Below are 18,059 nucleotides of genomic sequence, written 5' to 3' on the forward strand. Positions count from 1 at the left end.
AGCAACAGTTCCTGACTCTTCTTTAGTGGAAGTGGCCGTGTCAGTTGCTGGTTAAGGTTGTGGTGAATTGTCGTGATTGGGTAGGCCAGTGTATGAATGTTTATCTCTGGACCTCCCTCTCAGGGAGTGAAACAGGAAATGGCTGATGTCCCCGCTAAGCCAGTGGGGCTGAAACACAGCTCCCTTGGCTTTTAATTTAATGTCTGAATCTAGACCACTCAATTTGTATCAATTTCAGTATTTGCTGTCCTGGGGTCAGTGTTGTCCCATTCATTCTTTCATTCATTCCTGATCCTCTTTTCAAGCTTGCATCGCGGATTCTTACCTATAAATACAAAATGTTGCACTTACGCACTAAACCAAGACATGTGAAATGCACATTCAGTGCTCATAATACAAACACCTGTTTGTAACTAATTGAGCATACAATAACTTAGTAAATACGTCATCAGTGGAAAAATATGTGACAAAATATGAAGTACTTACCACAAAACTTTGTCCACAATGAATCTATTTCTCTTCTGAGATCAGTATTATTGGCAGTTAGTTGGTGTATTGTTTTGTTCAGATCAGCGTTAACTCCCAAAAGCTGTTTTTTTTCTCTATTCTCTGTCACAGCAAGATGAACAACAAAACAGCCACTGAATATTCCCATATGTTGCCATACAGTTGCAATCATTATTTAATCAGTGAAGCGTTAATCTCATTGTGGTTCTTATTACTATCACAAAACTGAATGAAGAAAACTCACTTTGCACTCCAATGCTAATGATTCCAGCCAGGAGGAGAAGACAGACTGCAACCAGAAACGCTGTGCAATAGGTCCTGATGTGATTCCTTCTACCTGTGTTTTCACTGATCACAGACACTTTCAACAAAACAAAACATCAGGATCAGAATTTTTAAGATAAATTAAATATATGAAATTCCTGTTGTTGTATATAAGTGTGAGGGCAATTCATGAAACACAAGATGATTCAATTAAAGCACATGTTCAGAGGCAGTAATATTCACAGCCAAACTATCAAACCAATCTGCACAATAAACTAAACGTTTGAATTTAAGTATATATATAAAAAAATGGGAATCTCAAAATCTGTGTTTGCATACACACTTATTGCTCATACTTGCTGGATGCTGAGTCTCTGCAGGTCCTGGTTTATTTGGTGACATGTCCTCCACCCAGGGATTGTCATACACTTTCAGGCTTTCTGCACTGACATATATATCCACTATATTGTCCTCGTCGTCCTGATCAAAGTGAACCTTCTTGATGATGTCCGGATCAGCGTACACGTGCCCCGACATAATTTCTCTCGTGGCTATCGCACATGAAACACTAGGATGAAATATGATTAATCAAAGGATGACGTTTTTAAAATCTTGATAAACTAGTTGTTTCTGTTCTCTGAATCAGGCTGGACACACACTGATGATGGCGTGAAAAAGAAGAAGAGCGGAAGAAACGGGAAGTCAAACCTCAGTACCGTTTGGGCATCTGTTCCCTCTAAATACACCTGATCATCAGTGACTACTGACCTTTAATTTGTAGTCAATAACTACAGATACAGTAATAGTAGAAGTTCAGTGCCTAGTTACACTGGAGAAGTAATTGAATCAAAACATAAAGAAGCAACATTGAGTGGGCCAAGTGGGCCGTCTGTGATTGTAGGTGAAGCTGAAACAAAAGACAAAACCTTATAATGATCAGGCACAATGTTGAATATAGATTTAAAATGAATGTCATTTGGAAAGTTTCTTTTAAAAGTCATAGCAAATTTGTTGGGATGCAATGTTGTGCATTCCCTTTCAGATCATTCATGCTCCTTTAAGCCCAGAAGCCCCCATTTTAACAGTGCATTTTGGACATTTCCAAAATCCAACTTTGCATGTTTAACTGCAGGTCGGTGTACCAGGCACACAGTTCAAAAGGGTTGTTCTCAGTCTCTTTATTTATCATGGGTGTTTTTTGGGTGTAACTTGCAATTAACCAATCAGAGAGCCATCTCCCGTTCCCTTTTAATGCCAGGCGTGTGTGCACTTTGACAGATTACTATTATAAGGGCATGATTTCCAGGAAGTTAGAAAGACAATTCTCTGCAGAGGAAATGATTCCACTTTGTGCACATGCAGGCAATCTGTGCGTGTCACAAAAGGAGTGTACACCACGCGTTTTGCACCCACCTATGTAGGCAGATATCAATATCTCGATAATGTGCTTTTAAAATAATAGAAAAATACAAGGCAACTGACCGCTCCCCTGCTGCAACAAGAAAGCAGGGCGCCTGCCCGCACCTTATATTGAGACCAACACACAGAGGTGTTCCCACAAAGGGTTATACACATGTTAATGCCCCGTTTACCAGTGAAAAGAATAGTGTGTATTGACCAAAATAAAACTAAAAAGATTATGTATTTTGACCAAAGATTTCACACCCACACATTCAAGTTGTCTACAGTAAACTAGTATGAATGAATCTATTTCACTGAAACAAAATGTGTAAAATAAATTGTCTGCTTTGATACTGCAACCACTTTTTTGATTGGAAATGAGCAAATAACGTGTTTCAGTTTTTCTAATCAGCTCTTTTTCTTCCTTCAGGCCTGTTTCTACAATAAAGTGCCATTTGACCAATTCTGATAGTGATGATATAATTATGTATTAATTACTCATACAACTGATAAGGTAAACAGAGATATATTTATTTTGTCTTTTTAAAAACAATTTATACAAAATTAATTAAACGTATATCATTACCAAAATATTTGATCTCAGAGGTTTAGTATGGAAAATCCAGCCACAGAGAGGATCTAATCTGCTTTCACGGGTGAAGGATGTGCACTTTGATATTTTTCATTTGTGAGAGCTAAACAGATGTGGAGTCAAGGCAAGGCAAGTTTATTTGTATAGCACATTCCAACAACAAGGCAATTAAAAGTGCTTTACATAAAACATTTAAAGCATTGGGAAGAAAAACATATAAAATGACATGAAAATGCAATCAATAAAAAGAGAAAATAAAAACATGCTGAAGCAGAATAAAAAAGTTGCAGTGCAGTACAAGAAATGTATTAATAGTTTATTGTCTGAAAGGCAGCGGCAAACAAAAAAGTCTTCAGTCTTGATTTAAAAGAACTGAGAGTTGCAGCAGACCTGCAGTTTTCTAAGAGTTTGTTCCAGATATGTGGAGCATAGAAACTGAACGCTGCCTCTCCATGTTTAGTTCTGACTCTGGGGACAGAAAGAAGACCTGTCCCAGACGATCTGAGAGGTCTGGATGGTTCATAGCAAAGTGAACAGCAAAGCAGCGAATCGCTTCACTCAAAATAAGGAAGTCAGTCCGAGAGTGAACCATAAAAATATGTTTCATTTAAGTAATTTCTCACAAACGAAGCAATTATTTTTATTGCAACTCAAATCATTCCAGATACCATGAACATTCAAAGCGCAGTTTTCATTTCCCTCATTTTTGTTATTATCCGGCTGATTATTCCCCCAGTACCTAGAGACAAAAAAACACCAACTGCTCAGCCAAAAGTTTTAACCATTATTATCAAAATATTAGGATTCATGATTGGGAATTATACTTCCAATACATGTTAATAAGGTCACACATATTTATGATTTTTAAAGGAACATTAAAATGTAAATATACAGAGCATGTTTGTTTCATTTGTGAGCCAGAGCTTGGAACAGTGAAACTGTCCTCTCTTTATCCCCTGTGTTGTATAATATTTTGATTAAAGTCCATGCGTACATTGTTTTCAGAGCTGCATTAAGATTGATGGGCTTAAACGTTAAGTAGCACAATCAATCAAGCAGCACCATATTGCACTTAGAGACATCAGTCCCCAAAATAAGCCTGTTTTTTTCCTTGTTCATCATGAACAATGCATTAGTGGGCACAGTGTGACTCCCAGTTCTGACATACATTTTGAAGGTTAACACATTGAAAGTCAATAGATAAGAAATCGGAAAATGTCTTACGTCTCGGTGACCACTGATCCATTGACCCATTTCCATTCGCCTTCCTTCTCTTCATCACTCAGACCAATCCAGACAGGTGAGGGAAATGAGCGGACAAATTTCTACATGAAAAAATGTTCTGTCTTCAATTTCTTTTTACTGGTTTTCGAAAGAGATTAGGACTAACAGCCCTCATGTGAATGTAGGAAAATCTCAGGTGTAAATTAAATGAATGTCCAGGTACTGTTCATGTTCATGCTCAATGTTACATGCTTAGGGTTTATTGGGACACTTGAGTAAAACCGAGCCATTATTAATCTTAACATTGCAACACCTGTGTTTCACCCACTACGACAATCATAATGTTTTTCTGTGAAAAAAACCCTCTAATGTAATAATGCGGAAATAAGAAAAAACAAAACAGAATTGATTGCCTCTATCACCGTATTTAAAAAATTGAATGCCTCGTTTCATCTACTCTGCACCCTGTTCATATTAATTGATTCACTTGTTGAGCTTTGCAGAAGTAAATACGGACCTGTCTTCCCCTTTTTCGGGAAGACTGAACCTGTTTTACCACATTGATCTTTTTAAGAATAATGAATTTGGGAAAGAAAGCAGGTTTTGTGTTTTGGACCATTTTGTAGACAGAGAATAAATGACGGTATTCAGTCAATAATAATAGCATCAAAAGAAATAAACTTTTGTTTTTCACTTACGTGTTCATTTAAGCTAGATATGATCACCAGCGTAGAATTCTGAATTTCACAGTACGCTTTGCTGTCAAACCAGTTTTTCTCCATGGTCGGACTGAAGTAACAACTGTTGTCAAACCTCATCCAGGGGTCAGGGCAGAATGACATCTCTGTTTAACACCACAAAAGAATATGTTTCAGTCACAATACTGTAACTCCATGTCAAGACAAAAGATAAAAGACAACACAGAGAATCAAGCAGAAATACCACTCACTCACTTTTATACGAGTACGCTGATGTTCTCTTAATTTCTGAACAGTTAAATAGAAATCCCTTTTCAAGGAATAGTTTGCTCCTTTTGGAAAATATACAAATCAGCTTTCATTCAAAAAGATAGATGAGAATATTGATACCCCACTGATACCTCATATCTGTTCTCATATAAGCTGTTGGTTAACGTAGCTTTGCATAATTACTGGCAACAGTGGGAAACGTATGACGGGTTTAAATGTGACATACTACAAACCTTTTGAACAGAGTCCACACACTCCTTGAATAATGACGAATTTTGATGATTATATTCTATCTATTGTGATAATATCATAACGGAACAATATGTTGCAGCCAGGTTCCGTTCTATTGTCCAATCTAAGTCTGCATCAGAATAACACAATGTTTAGCTGGTCTGGTTATCTCAAAAGAAAGATCATACTCCCTGACATCCAGTGTTCTGATGTCTCTGTCCATACACATCTTGATCATTTTGATTCTAGGCTTCTTCTTACGTCATAGAAAAATTGTTCATGACGTTGTCATAGCCTCGGATATTTTGACTACATTCACTTGAGCCCAAGTCTCCAACTTCAAAGACTTTACTTAACTCATGGCGGCTCAAAGAGTCATCTTTCATCGACATTTCACAATGTAGACATTTTACACATCAAACAACAACTGACTATAATATCATACGCAGGTAGAGCCTGCACGTTTATAAGAAAAAAGAAAGAAAAAAGATACATCTTGGGATTTTGAGAATTGATGTTGGATCATCAAAAACAATTCAGCCTGATTATTACCTAACAGGATCAGTAATATATTGGAGCCTCTGATGGTTGCCTGGCAACTGCCCCCAAGGAACAGACAGATTTTTGCATGAAAACAAACAGTCATTTTAGCCGTTCCCTTTTTTTAGTCTTTGTGCTAGGCTGACTGCTAACTGTAGCTGCTGGGTCCACTTTTTTATTTACCATACATACATGAGAGTGGTATTGATCATATCACCTAGTTCCTGGTACAACAGTGAATAAACAAAATAATTGTTCACTGTATAAAATGTCAAATCAATGTTTTATTCAAATCATTATCGATATTTCCACTCACCGAGCTGCTTTTGTAATTCATCTCTCTGTTTGGTGAGGTTGATTTGAATGACCATCAAAAGGTCAATGTCTCCCTCTAGCCGGTTCGTCTTTCGGGTCAGGTTGTCATTGAGTCTTTCCATTTCATCATATCTTGTCTGTAGTTCATCTCTCTCTGTGGTTTGGTTGTCACTGAGGCTTTTTTCTTGAATCCCTGCCACAGCAAGGCTCCAATGTGTGAATTATCAAAGCTCACTTATATACTGTATATTTGGGCAACTTACCACAACCATTGTTTTGAATAGATGAATTTGAAAAAAAACTTACACAGGACCACCAGGACAATGACAACAGCGAGGAGGAGCAGGCACAGCAGCACCAGAAACATTACAGCAGGTCTGACAACATTCTTCTTTCCTGAGGGCTCATTGGCTGAATTGGCTGAGAATACAAACAAACAGCTGATGAGATTTTTTTTTTTATTTTTTTTTTTAATATAGGCATGGGAACAGTTCAGAGCCCTCTACCGCAATTTAAATTATATACTAAAGTATCAAGACAGAAGTACAATTTAAAAAATATATATAAAATAACATAAAAAAGCAGAGTAACATGTCCGTCAGCTCTGGCCCTCTATGTCTGTCAGGTCATTATGGTTATGATTCTGCCCTCATGCACTCTTGTTTCTGGTGGACTTTTGTTTGATTGTTATTCCATGTGTATCTGTTGTGTTGGTTTCTTGGTTTCCTGTTTTGCTTTGTAGTGACTTTCCTTGTGTCTAGGGGTGTCGGTCAAATTGTCCTTCCTATCTACTATTCCTTGACCTCAGTGGAAAACGTCATGAGGTCAACGAAAGGTGTAGAGGAAGACTGATAGGACTTAGGAAAAGCCAACAGCGCTGCTCAGAGAATCCGACTCGACTTTCACTTTACAACATCATCACGCGACGGCGTACATCGAGTCGTACATCTCCTTACTCTCACATAGGAAGCACCAGTGTACCCTATGCTAAAGGAGATAGGAAAGGAAGCATTGAAGCTCCCATCCTATGCATTTAGAGAATCCGAACAGCTCTTATCATGGCTGCTGATCAAATGCTTCCGGGTCGCGTCAAGATTTAGGAAACCTCCTAAGCCAATTTGACAATTCAACCCCACCCTAAGTTTAACTTAAGTGACCATATTTCCTTTGTATCTTGAATTTGTGATTTCCTGTTTTACTTTGTGGATTCCTTACTCGTGTGTTGTAACTTCCTGTTCTCCTGTGTGTCTCCTGCCCCAGTGATCGTCCACAACTGTTCCACATGTGTCTCACCTGTTTCCCATCACCTTGTGTCTCTTAAGTCTCTGTGCTTCCCTTTGTCTTTGTCACTTTGTCTGTTGTGTTCCTGTTTGTTACGGCTCCTGTTCTGTTCCGCGATGCCCTATGATGATCTGTTCCTGTTTCTACGCCCATGGACATTCTTCGTTGGATTTTTTTGTTTTTGTTTTACCTGGGACGATGTAAGTCTGTTTTCTTTTGCGTTTATTGAAACTTTTATTATTTCAAATTCAACTCTGCGTTTGGGTCCTGTTCCTGCACCACCTTAGCAATTATAAGGTTGAACGCAACACGCACGTACTGGTGATGTGTCATCACTGACCAGCGTTATGGTGACTGTCAACAAAGGAAAAGTAGATGTGGAATGACGCACATTCCAAGACAAACGGACAAATGGTTGAAAAACAAGCCTATGTGCCCAGTTCACAGGGACACACTAGCAGTGATGAAAAGGCCAATCTTCTCATCCATCTAATATGAGACGCCGCTCTCCAAAGAGAGGTAGCTTCATCCATGTTAGTAAGGTTAGTGTGATATACTGTATGTGCTCAATAATTCATTGTTTTGAAACAAGTAGTTACTTTATCAGAGTCAGAGGAGTTGATTTCTACGTTACGACATTCTGCATAGTTGAATGTCATTTATGAGAGTACTTTTTAGTTGCCCTTGTTTAAAAATGCAGTTTTAGGTCCATAATTGCAATTAAAAAAATGCATCAACACACTGCAGAAAGAAAGGTTATATTATTATACTACTACATAAAAGACATGCAGACAAAGAGACAGACAGATAGATACTTTGCAGTTGGTCCTCAGTGGTGCTGTCCTGTAATTTTGGCGGCGTACTCCCCTGTGGCATGTAGTTGTCATAAATCCTCACATCTGTGTTTTCAAAGACAACTGCATTTTCATCCTTCTCCCCCGTCTGAAATCTGACTTTCTTGGTGAGGTCTGGCTTGGCATAGATATCCTCAGACATTATTGTCTTGCCTCCGCTGTTATATCGCTACTCTCCACCTCTCAAGTCAGATGTACTCTGATCTGCTTGGACCAGTCCAGATGTACTTTAGCACGTGTGCAACATTCATCTGATACTGTAGTTCTGTCTGTTTTGTAGAAATAGGGAAGTAACTGGGGTCACGTGGCACTTTAACAAAGTGAAGAACAACCATAAACCTGAGACGGATACAAATACAAACATTTTAAAGGGGTCTGACACATGGGAAAAGTGTCATGAGGCTTGGCGCTGGGGCCACAATAAAGACACCAGAGTCAGGAACCCATTGTGGATAGTCGTTTAAAATCAGTTTTTTATTCAGATTTCTTTAATGTGCATCAAGTAATTTACATATACATACACATGGTATCATCTTTTTCAGCAGACACGTGGATCTTTCTCACACAACCAGCGCCGGTGCTGTCCACAAGGGGCATCATTCCAGCTGGCCTCCACCGGGTCCCGGAGATTCATCTCCACACAGTCTTCTCTGTTGAGAAAACCGACAGAATCTGGCTGGCCAGGCTGCCAAAATCTAAAGGACAATACAATGATGGAGGTCAGCGAGAGGCAGTTGAAATTTTCATGTTGGACGCATGGACTGACAGCATTGTCTTATTAACAGTAAGTTGTATTGACTGCCTTAGTGATGTGAAAAGATATACGTTATGCTAAAATTATAATGAACTGAAGTGCATGTAATGTTTTGACATCTTTGTGAATCACTTCTGTACAGTTTTTACAACAATATGTTTGTATTTCATTACAAACAATGAAAAAAGTAACAATCTATTGCAGCGTTAACACATTTCCAAATGTCAGGACTGACAAAGTAATGATGACATGGATCATTTAAGAGTGTTAATTGAAGCTTTCGATCTGCAGCATGGTCATTTTGCATGAGCCAAGTACTTCATCGACATCAGATGTCTAGCAGTAAGATTGATGGTTAGTCTTAAGGCCTCACAGTTTATTCAGAGCCGATCCATCCACCCATCTGAAGGTCCTATCAGTGTTACGCAGACCAATCCAGAATAAGAGCAATGGATCCCCATACAAACGGTACAAGGCGTTCTGTTGAGAATCAGATAACAGAGAATGCAACTGTAACTTCAAAAGTGAATCTTCAACATGAAGAAAATCCGACACACAGACACAGATTGACTGTGAAATACCTGTTCCAGTTCACTGTTGATCACCACCAGGTCAGCCCCTTTAATCTGACAGTCTGTCCTGCTGTCGTCCCATGTCCTACGTTCACTGGACATAAAGTAACATCTCCTGTTCATCTCAATCCAGTTTGCAGGACACCGTTTAGAGGAGGACCCACAACCACTCAGCGCTGGAAGACAAAATAAACAAGTGACACATCACATATTGCTTTCACATGGAAAATTCTAAGCACAAAAATGACTCTGACTTTGTCAATTGATCTGACCATAAATGTAATGTTGTCGAATTTGTATGTAGATAACAGACTATATCTATAACTGATAGCTGCACATTTGTTACAAAGACAGTCATATCTACAATTATTAAATATAAACATAACTAACAATCTCCTATACAAAGCCTCATATGCCACAAATGCTAAAATTATGAAAACTGTTTTCAGTTTTTTTCATAAGGGTTTTTTGAATGGCAGAGCTCATTTTCTAAAGGAAAAATGTGTAAAACTTAGTATAAGTTCATTTAAAAACAAAGCAGAGGAAGAAGATTTGAATACTTCCTCACCGCTCAGTCTGTCCTTCTCCTCCTCTAATCTCTTTATCTTGTTGTTGAGTTCACTGATTTTGTTTTCAAGCAGGTTTTTGACTCCAGTCAGGTCATTGACACGTTTTTGTAAGCTATTGCAGAGAGTGTTCTTTCTCTCAGAGTCAATGTTCCCCTCCTCTTTCTGGTTTTGGACACCTAAAGTAGTAGTGTTGCAGAGAGAGGCAGTCGATACTTGGTTGGAGTGCACTGATGGAAGAGAAACAGAAGTGTTTTTAAAGTTTTTCTAAATTAGATATGAATAAATCCAAGAATATTATTCTTTGTATTTATTGTAGGTGGCACGAAGATTCTGATTAAAAAGTGCCCTGTTACCAGACTGAACATTGTAACGTAGATGTGTTCAGACCAAGGCTCTGATCAGACATGTGAAGTTTGGTACAGATTTGACGATGTACAGGCCAGTTAAAAAGTACTTCCATTTTCATCAAAAAACAGACATTGTGCCGTTCAATGAAAACTAAAAACCTTGACAATGAACATTGTAAAAGCCTTGGGATTAGACTGACAAAATTTGAAGTCAACGAGGAGTATGTCAAAGTATGAGGACTGGAAGGAGCAAAAAAAATCCCCCAAATTTGATCAACAAACTAAAAATGGCAGATATCCTGTTGGGTTCAGGGTCGTCTGAAACCCACGCATCGGGGCAAAGTTAAATCAGTGGGCTTTGATCAATTTTGCCACTCCCATGAATGGGACCCATAGATTATAGAAATTTGCACCAGGCCAGACGTGTCTCCAAAATTGTGTGAGTTTTCAAACATGTTTAGGCCATCAAAAATATATCCAATAAAAAAACGAAGGGGAAAATTTGATACTTGCAGCATTCGGTGCTCAGGCCTTAATTATGCCACAGTGCGGTTTATTTGGAATTCTTGTTTTATCAGTGCAACTGTCTTCTGAAATTAGAAATTACACAATGCCATGTTTGTGAAATATATGTTCAAAGACAAGAAACCATACTCACAGGTGAGACGTAAAGACACATTGAGAATAGCTTGTACCATGCACAGCACACCAAAGCTGAGGAAAAGCACCTGAAGGATTCTTGTCTCTGCAAAATCCATACACACAAGTTAACAAGTTTAAAAGTCTGTAAACCATGACTGAAGCAATGTTGTTTTATCTGTCACAGATGGAGAGACAGACTTTCCCTGAAACAACGAAAAGAATTTACTTGATACTTAATCATCTGGTACAAAAACAATGTACTCGACAGAGTAATTGCGGAGATCTGGAAACATGCGACATTTAGACAGTAAAGTCAAAAGAAAACATGAGAGACTGATTGTAAACAAGCCAGAAGTTTTTTTCCCGCAATTATCTTTTGGGGTTAAAAGCCTAATTTTCCCTATTTTCTAAATGTTCCCACGGGAAAACTGTGTGTAAAATATGGCAAGCATGTTTACCTTTAACATGAGTAAAGTCTTTAACAGTAGGGACAAAGTTAATTATGGGAAAGAAATTAGGGCCGGAAAGTAAGAATTATGAGATTAAAGACAGAAGTATATTAGGAAAAGTTTAACCCATGCCCCATATCTTCTTACAAAAAATACTGTGGCTTCCACAGATGTGTCAGTCCTGACTAAGGCTTTATATCATGTAAACTTGAACCCACCTGTAGCTCATAACAATAACAGGTACCTAGTTAGACGGATGGGTTAGCATTCAAAGGTCCGGTGACATCATTACTTCCTTGATAAAATGTTATTTATGTACATCGCAGGACCATGACACTATGGAGACTGGAGCTCATGACCTGAGCCTGGTTTATGCTGAGTCAACAACAACCTTCAGTTATGGTTAAATATTAACCATCATGTTATGTCTTGTGCTTTAAGTTAGTGTTGATTTTTTGAGAATATAACCAAGATCTGATGCTAAGGCGTTCAATAAGAAAATATACTCAACAGTTCCTCATTATAGTGAATATATTCACATGCATCTCATCGTATTATACATGTGTTTTTACTGCTATTGTTGTTTTGACAGCATATGCAATAAGACTGCTATTACCTGTTCGATCCGTATTGCTGCTGCATTTCTGTTCATGACTCGGTTGCTGATTAATATAATCCGGCATCTCCATTTGCTGTCTACTCCTGGTTACGTTTGTAGATGATAAAATGTTAAGTCAAATGTTCATCTGATCGGCAAATTCCTTCTTTTGGTTCCTTCATAGGAGTGGTCTAATGCACCCATTTCAACATGGTTAACCAATGTAGAGGTCACAATAGCAGGAGAAACACTTATGTGGAAATTAAACACGTGACCCACACTAAAACCTGATTGTCCTGAATGATTGACAAATAAAAAATAAATTCTTGTTGTGCAGTTCAATGTAACTCATAACCTTTTATGATTCGTTCAATATATACTTTTTAAAATAAAAACAGGCCTGATGCAGGGCGCAAGGTATGAAAAAACTGAGGTTTTGTTGCTTAAATGTATTGTGTGTTGTGGAATGTGTGTACATATATGTAACACATTCGGGACAACACTTACCACATTGTGGTGTTGTCATATTGTGTCACAATATCCCCAAATGGACTACGTGAAGTATCAGAACATCACAAATACCCCAAAATCAGGGGCTACATGCATATAGATTGACACCTAATACTCTGTGAGACAGAAACACTTTTAATGTCCAGTTTATGAAGCTGTGCAAATGCATAGATGTATTTTATGAGCCACTCTCATTGAGAAACACTCACAAGCCTGATTTCCACTCCATCAGTTGGAGTCTTAAATGAATGTAAACCTGCTTGTTGTCACCTATTTGATAGAAATACTTCTGTGGCACTACTGACTTTAACAAAGGAGCAGATTGATCAAGTATCTATCTGGAATCTACCATCAGCTCAAACGAATAAAGTAGGATGAACATATTCAAGGCATCAAACAATGCAAAACAATAATAGATGCGTTCAGTTAAAGTCCCTTAGCTATTGCTGGCATCACAAATATGAAATATAAAGATTTATAATATAACATACTGTATATCTATTGGAACATTTAACTGAAATGTACCAAAAACACCAAATAGAAAATGTTCAAAAACACAGCTGTCTGGATTGATATGATGATTCCGGAATGAAAATAAGGTGAAAGATGGTTTGTAATTTACAAATGTAAACCAGTTTCACTGATTGTCAATATGTGAGAAGTTTAGAGAAAAGTAAGTACGAGGTGTGCACATGAAATGGCGTAAGTAAGGGTTTCCTGTGTACATCCTGTTTATCACTTCATACAGAGACTGATGCAGGAAGATATTTGGTTTTAAATTTGAAGATTTACGACCAAACAGGCAATAAGTAATCTGCAGCTGTAGATGGAGCAGCAATATAGAGGAATATATGATTGAAAAAAGAGGAAGAGAAGGGTTGCCCTGTTAGTGTGCCGAATGATGTAAAAGAAGAAGTGCATTAAACACTATCATTTTCCGAGAACACATCCCCCATCACCATTGTCACTCACCAGTCAGAATGTAAAATACAGTGATGGTTTTCCATCAAGAGCAATCTGAGATCATGAGACTATTCATCATTCATTATGCAGTTTTTCCTTTTGTCAAAGTTCGAAATCCAGGCAGTGGATATCATCGTGGATATCACCTGTGAGAATTAAAGTTTGCTTATTCAGTAATAGCTGTTTTTAGTGTTAAAATTGAAAGTAAAAAATAACAAGATGAAAGTATTCTCACAATTGGTACAATAGTGTTAAAAAGATTAAAAGATGACAAGATTGTTGGAGACTAAACAAAACACTAATAGGGGTCTTTCATAGAGACTGAATGAAAACATAGCACATTTCACCTGTATGTCTGATGCACTTTTCATATGTTGATCGCATTGGTTGGGAAGCAACCCTGATGAACGGGGCACAAACCAAAACATATCTGCCTCAGAAGAAAGTTGTTTTGTCTGCAGGTGCTGCTGGAGTTTTGACCTCTTACTAGCTTTGACCATCATTAAAAAAATACATTTTAAAATAACATATTTAAAGACATAATCAAAATGACCATCTAAGTATTATGGTATAATTATGGTATATAGTACAATTATGGTTGCTGATAGTCACAGATTACACAATCCCAGGTTGGGTAGTGAAGTAATCCATTGTTTCCCTGGACCTGTGGTAGTGATCAGTTCTGCAGAGGGTATTCTTTACATGACTACTTCTGCCATTAGTTGCAGCTGACAGTGACGTGCACAGGGTGCAGTTCAGATTGAGGTTCATGTTTAGCACCTTTTCTCTTCTTTGGTAAACTGTCACTGTCAAAGTCAGTGACCAGGCTTAGTAAATTGAAAATCACCGACGTAAGTCTCACCGCTAAATACTTGTGTCAGAACAGAGATAAGTGGCAACATCGGACACCTACTCCCCCTTTCCACTTTCAGAGAGGGCGACACAGAGTTGTGATGTTTAGCACTGTCGAGTCCTGGTTAGTTTCAGTACTCCTTTTTTCAGTTTTGCTACATGGCATGATATTTATTCCATATTGGCGATTATCCCGACCTGGCAAAGCCTCAAGGCAGCATCTAACCCAGGCTGAGAACATATTACACCAGGAAGAAACCGTGGCATGAATAACTCTGCTTTCCATCTATAGTCTAATAATCATCAGTGAAGGAACCAAAGAAGGGGTGTCAAATTGATGACAGATAAGGTAAAGTGTAACAGTGCAGTAAGCAGAACAGAAAAGAAGAACCATTTTACAGATTAGCTACGTTCTCTGAGAGTCTGAGGTGACTATGGACGGAAAGCTTCCTCATGCTTCAGCCAGGGGTAAGTAACTTAAAGTTTGAAATATATTCTTTTTCCAAATGGTCACACATAATCTTATTATTATGCTTGGAATGAACAACTGTTCAGGCAGAATCTGGTGAAAGTTTTCCTTGAGAAAATGCCATAATTTAGCAACAAGGTTATGTTTTTCATCCAGAGACAGAGGATAAGTAGTGAAACTAAAATGGTTGAACAGGTTTCTATTTCAAAGGACACAATATCAGGCCTGGCTGCCTAATACTAATGGTGATTTTGCATGTGTCTGTATGATATCTGCACACAGATAGAAATCTTGTTGTTCTGAGCTTCGGACTGCTGTGTATCCTACAAGCTGCTCTCAACATCTCCCTGCGTCTTGCTCTCTGTGAGTTGTCTTTAATCTACTCTTTCATCTACATCTACAAACTATGATATTCATGAGATTGTCTTTCTCAATACTATACTACATTTCCATTGTAGAAATTCATGGTGCAATTTATTGGTTATAGAGTTTTCTAAAGATAAGTAAGAAAATAATGGGGCTTTCCAGTTGTGAGTCATGGTGTTCCCAATGGACATTGAAAGTGCAATGAAGTAGTGACATCTTACTTTCCCATCTTGGTACAGTAAAGCCACTGTAGTAACAACAGTGAACATGTAAATCTCTTTGCTCACACAGACAGTTCTGATCCGAGGACGGCAGATTATGAGGCTGTGATCAAAAACCTGACAGAAGAGGGGGACACGTTGAAGAGGAAGATGAATATGTTTGGTGAACAGGAGTTGAATTCTCTATGTCATGGAAACATGTGGATTTTAAAAAATCCAACTTCAAATTTCTCCTTTGTTTTTTTCTGTTTCACTGAGATGCCATGTTTATTTTTCCACTTTTGGTATCCTCAACAGATCATTACACCCAACAGGGATGGTTGTATTTCAACCACAGTGTCTATTACATTTCTTCTGTTCAAAAATCCTGGCAGGACAGTAGATATGACTGTCTGCAAAGAGGTGCAGACCTGGTGATTATCAACAGCAAAGAGGAACAGGTGTGTATGAGAGTGACATATCACGTAAAAAATTAAAGTGATTATATTTCAGTTCAGTGTGATTATCGTCTGTGTCTCTCTCACTGTAAACAAGGAGTTCACAACACACTTCAAACGGAACTCATGGATTGGACTGACTGACACAGAGACAGAATGGACGTGGAAATGGGTGGATGGGACTCTGCTCAACACAAGGTTCATAAATTACATCATCTGGTTTCAATACATATCGTAGATCAGCTGTCACAACTTTGAGTTTGAGTAGCAGAGCAGTAAGATGACTTGACTTTTTGACATGTGCTCAAAAACTGTGTCGTTGCAGTGTAATTGAAAGATTGATGGTTAGATTCTGGACTTTTCTAGTCTAAAGGTGCCCTTGGGCAAGACACTGATATTTAATTTACCGGATTTAATGAAAGACACCGCTCTTGGTCAGAGTAAAGAATGTATTTATATTGCTCTGTGTCGGCCTGCAGTGTAAAACATTTTAATCATGGTTTATCAATAATTAAAACGATCAATCAAAAGTAACTAATACTCAACATCCACGTTTACAGCTTCTGTTCAGATTACAGTTTTGACGTTACACGACCCAGGTCATCATGACTGTGGGCTTGCAATCAGAGGCTAATATGACAGCAAGAATAACATTGATATATAATATAATATTCATATTGATCTTGAATTTGGCTCCAAGTTGCTGTCTATTAAATACGCCTTTCTTTGTATGTTTCAGTTAAAAGCTCATTGTGATTTTGGTTTCAGCTACTGGCACAGTGGAGAACCCAACTCCTATCAACGCAGAGATGAAGACTGTGCAAGCACGAGGTTCTATGACGATGCAAACAGCTGGAATGATGACCACTGTAACTTGCTTTACTTCTGGATCTGTGAAAAGATGGTGGCCTAGCTTTATAGCTCTGCATCCAAACCTACTAGAATGGAAACTGAAAAGCTGCAGGGAAAGGGGCAAATTAAAATGCATAGACAAACAAACAGCTTCATTAATGTGCCTTGATAGGCTTTGTTCATGGGCAATATTTTGAGATGTTAGCATACTGAGAATACAGATATAAAGAATAGAACTGGTGATGTTTAGCTGCATTAGCTCAAGGGACCTTGTTTTGTACAAACTGCCTTTGGTTGGGGTGGCATAGATTCAGTGTAATTTGTGTGGCTTCTGTAATACTGCACATAGTTGCTGTTCTGACTTTTTCTGTGAATAAATGTTTCGTATCCACTTTATGATACGGTCTGGTTTTGATTTTCTGCTTAAATACACAGGACCATCTTAACACAGCATTTCATTATGGTCCTGTTAAACTCTGACAGATTTAAAGTGGAGCATTAAAAGGGATGCAGAAGCACAGTAAAGTCTACAGTATATAGCTATGTACAATATTACAACTGCCATGAATTACATGAAAAAAGTTATTAAAAGACCAAATTGCTTTTTTGTTTCCCCTACCTAATTCGTGAAGTTTAATCACAGACACGAAATATGAGAACATATTTACACATTAGTGTTTCTGAATGTGTGATATGAAAAAACCCAAACCTTTACTTTAAGTCAAATCCAGGAAAATACAATCCACCATTACCTTATTGTGTGATGGTGTGTTTTGTGGATCAATAGGTGTGGCAACAATCGCTTCAGTGTGTCGGATCAGGACACTAAATTTGTGCTCAGGTGAGAGTGCAAATGTCTAGAGCTTAGACTGTTTATGTATATGCAGTTCAGCATGCCTAATGCAAAGTCCATCACAGTTTCTGTATACATGTGCAGAATACTGTAGCACAACTCAGAGACGTGCATAGAGGCATACCCCTGAGGTTTTTTCTTGTTTAAATTAGGTTTAATCAAATGTGTGAAACCATGTTAATAATTTGTACTCCTACTGTTCTTTGTAGACCTTTACTTTTTACCTCTATAGGTCTGGCAGAGCCGATCGATACACACAGTAAACCTGGATCTTTAGAGTTTTGCTCTTTAAATCCAGCTTTGGAAAACACATCAACACATTTGAACATTTGAATCAAAAACGGCTAAGACAAAGTCTACGTGTTTTCACGAAGTTTATGTTTATTGCAAAGCTGGGAAAGGGTTTTTCTGTGTAGTCACGTTTGTTG

At 38.0% G+C, this 18,059-nt stretch overlaps 3 protein-coding genes across 4 annotated transcripts; 1 reads left to right on the top strand and 2 right to left on the bottom strand.

Moving 5' to 3' along the window:
• Positions 1–3,161: 3,161 nt before the first annotated feature.
• On the bottom strand, positions 3,162–8,427 carry LOC124850489 (CD209 antigen-like protein E). The gene is made up of 6 exons (XM_047334086.1): positions 8,139–8,427; positions 6,349–6,462; positions 6,044–6,235; positions 4,687–4,832; positions 3,989–4,089; positions 3,162–3,503 (listed from the first exon to the last, which is right to left on the bottom strand). The coding sequence occupies exons 1-6, from the start codon at positions 8,317–8,319 to the stop codon at positions 3,368–3,370; spliced, it is 870 nt and encodes a 289-aa protein (XP_047190042.1). The 5' UTR covers positions 8,320–8,427; the 3' UTR covers positions 3,162–3,367.
• Positions 8,428–8,623: 196 nt separating this feature from the next.
• On the bottom strand, positions 8,624–12,303 carry LOC118312358 (CD209 antigen-like protein E). 2 transcript variants are annotated; one of them, XM_047334087.1, is made up of 6 exons: positions 12,127–12,303; positions 11,078–11,164; positions 10,072–10,248; positions 9,513–9,679; positions 9,305–9,411; positions 8,624–8,872 (listed from the first exon to the last, which is right to left on the bottom strand). In XM_047334087.1, the coding sequence occupies exons 1-6, from the start codon at positions 12,197–12,199 to the stop codon at positions 8,716–8,718; spliced, it is 768 nt and encodes a 255-aa protein (XP_047190043.1). In that variant the 5' UTR covers positions 12,200–12,303; the 3' UTR covers positions 8,624–8,715. The 2 variants fall into 2 exon arrangements, with proteins under 2 accessions (XP_047190043.1, XP_035492780.2); XM_035636887.2 differs by having other exon boundaries at positions 10,072–10,299; positions 12,127–12,299.
• Positions 12,304–14,531: 2,228 nt separating this feature from the next.
• LOC118312533 (CD209 antigen) lies at positions 14,532–17,174 on the top strand. The gene is made up of 6 exons (XM_035637203.2): positions 14,532–14,901; positions 15,185–15,265; positions 15,560–15,652; positions 15,787–15,929; positions 16,024–16,124; positions 16,695–17,174. Exons 1-6 carry the CDS (start codon positions 14,868–14,870, stop codon positions 16,837–16,839), a joined length of 597 nt encoding a protein of 198 aa, XP_035493096.1. The 5' UTR covers positions 14,532–14,867; the 3' UTR covers positions 16,840–17,174.
• The last annotated feature ends 885 nt before the right edge of the window (positions 17,175–18,059 follow it).

The sequence above is a fragment of the Scophthalmus maximus genome, chromosome 8 (assembly GCF_022379125.1).
Source record: "Scophthalmus maximus strain ysfricsl-2021 chromosome 8, ASM2237912v1, whole genome shotgun sequence".
In the NCBI taxonomy this organism is placed as follows: domain Eukaryota; kingdom Metazoa; phylum Chordata; class Actinopteri; order Pleuronectiformes; family Scophthalmidae; genus Scophthalmus; species Scophthalmus maximus.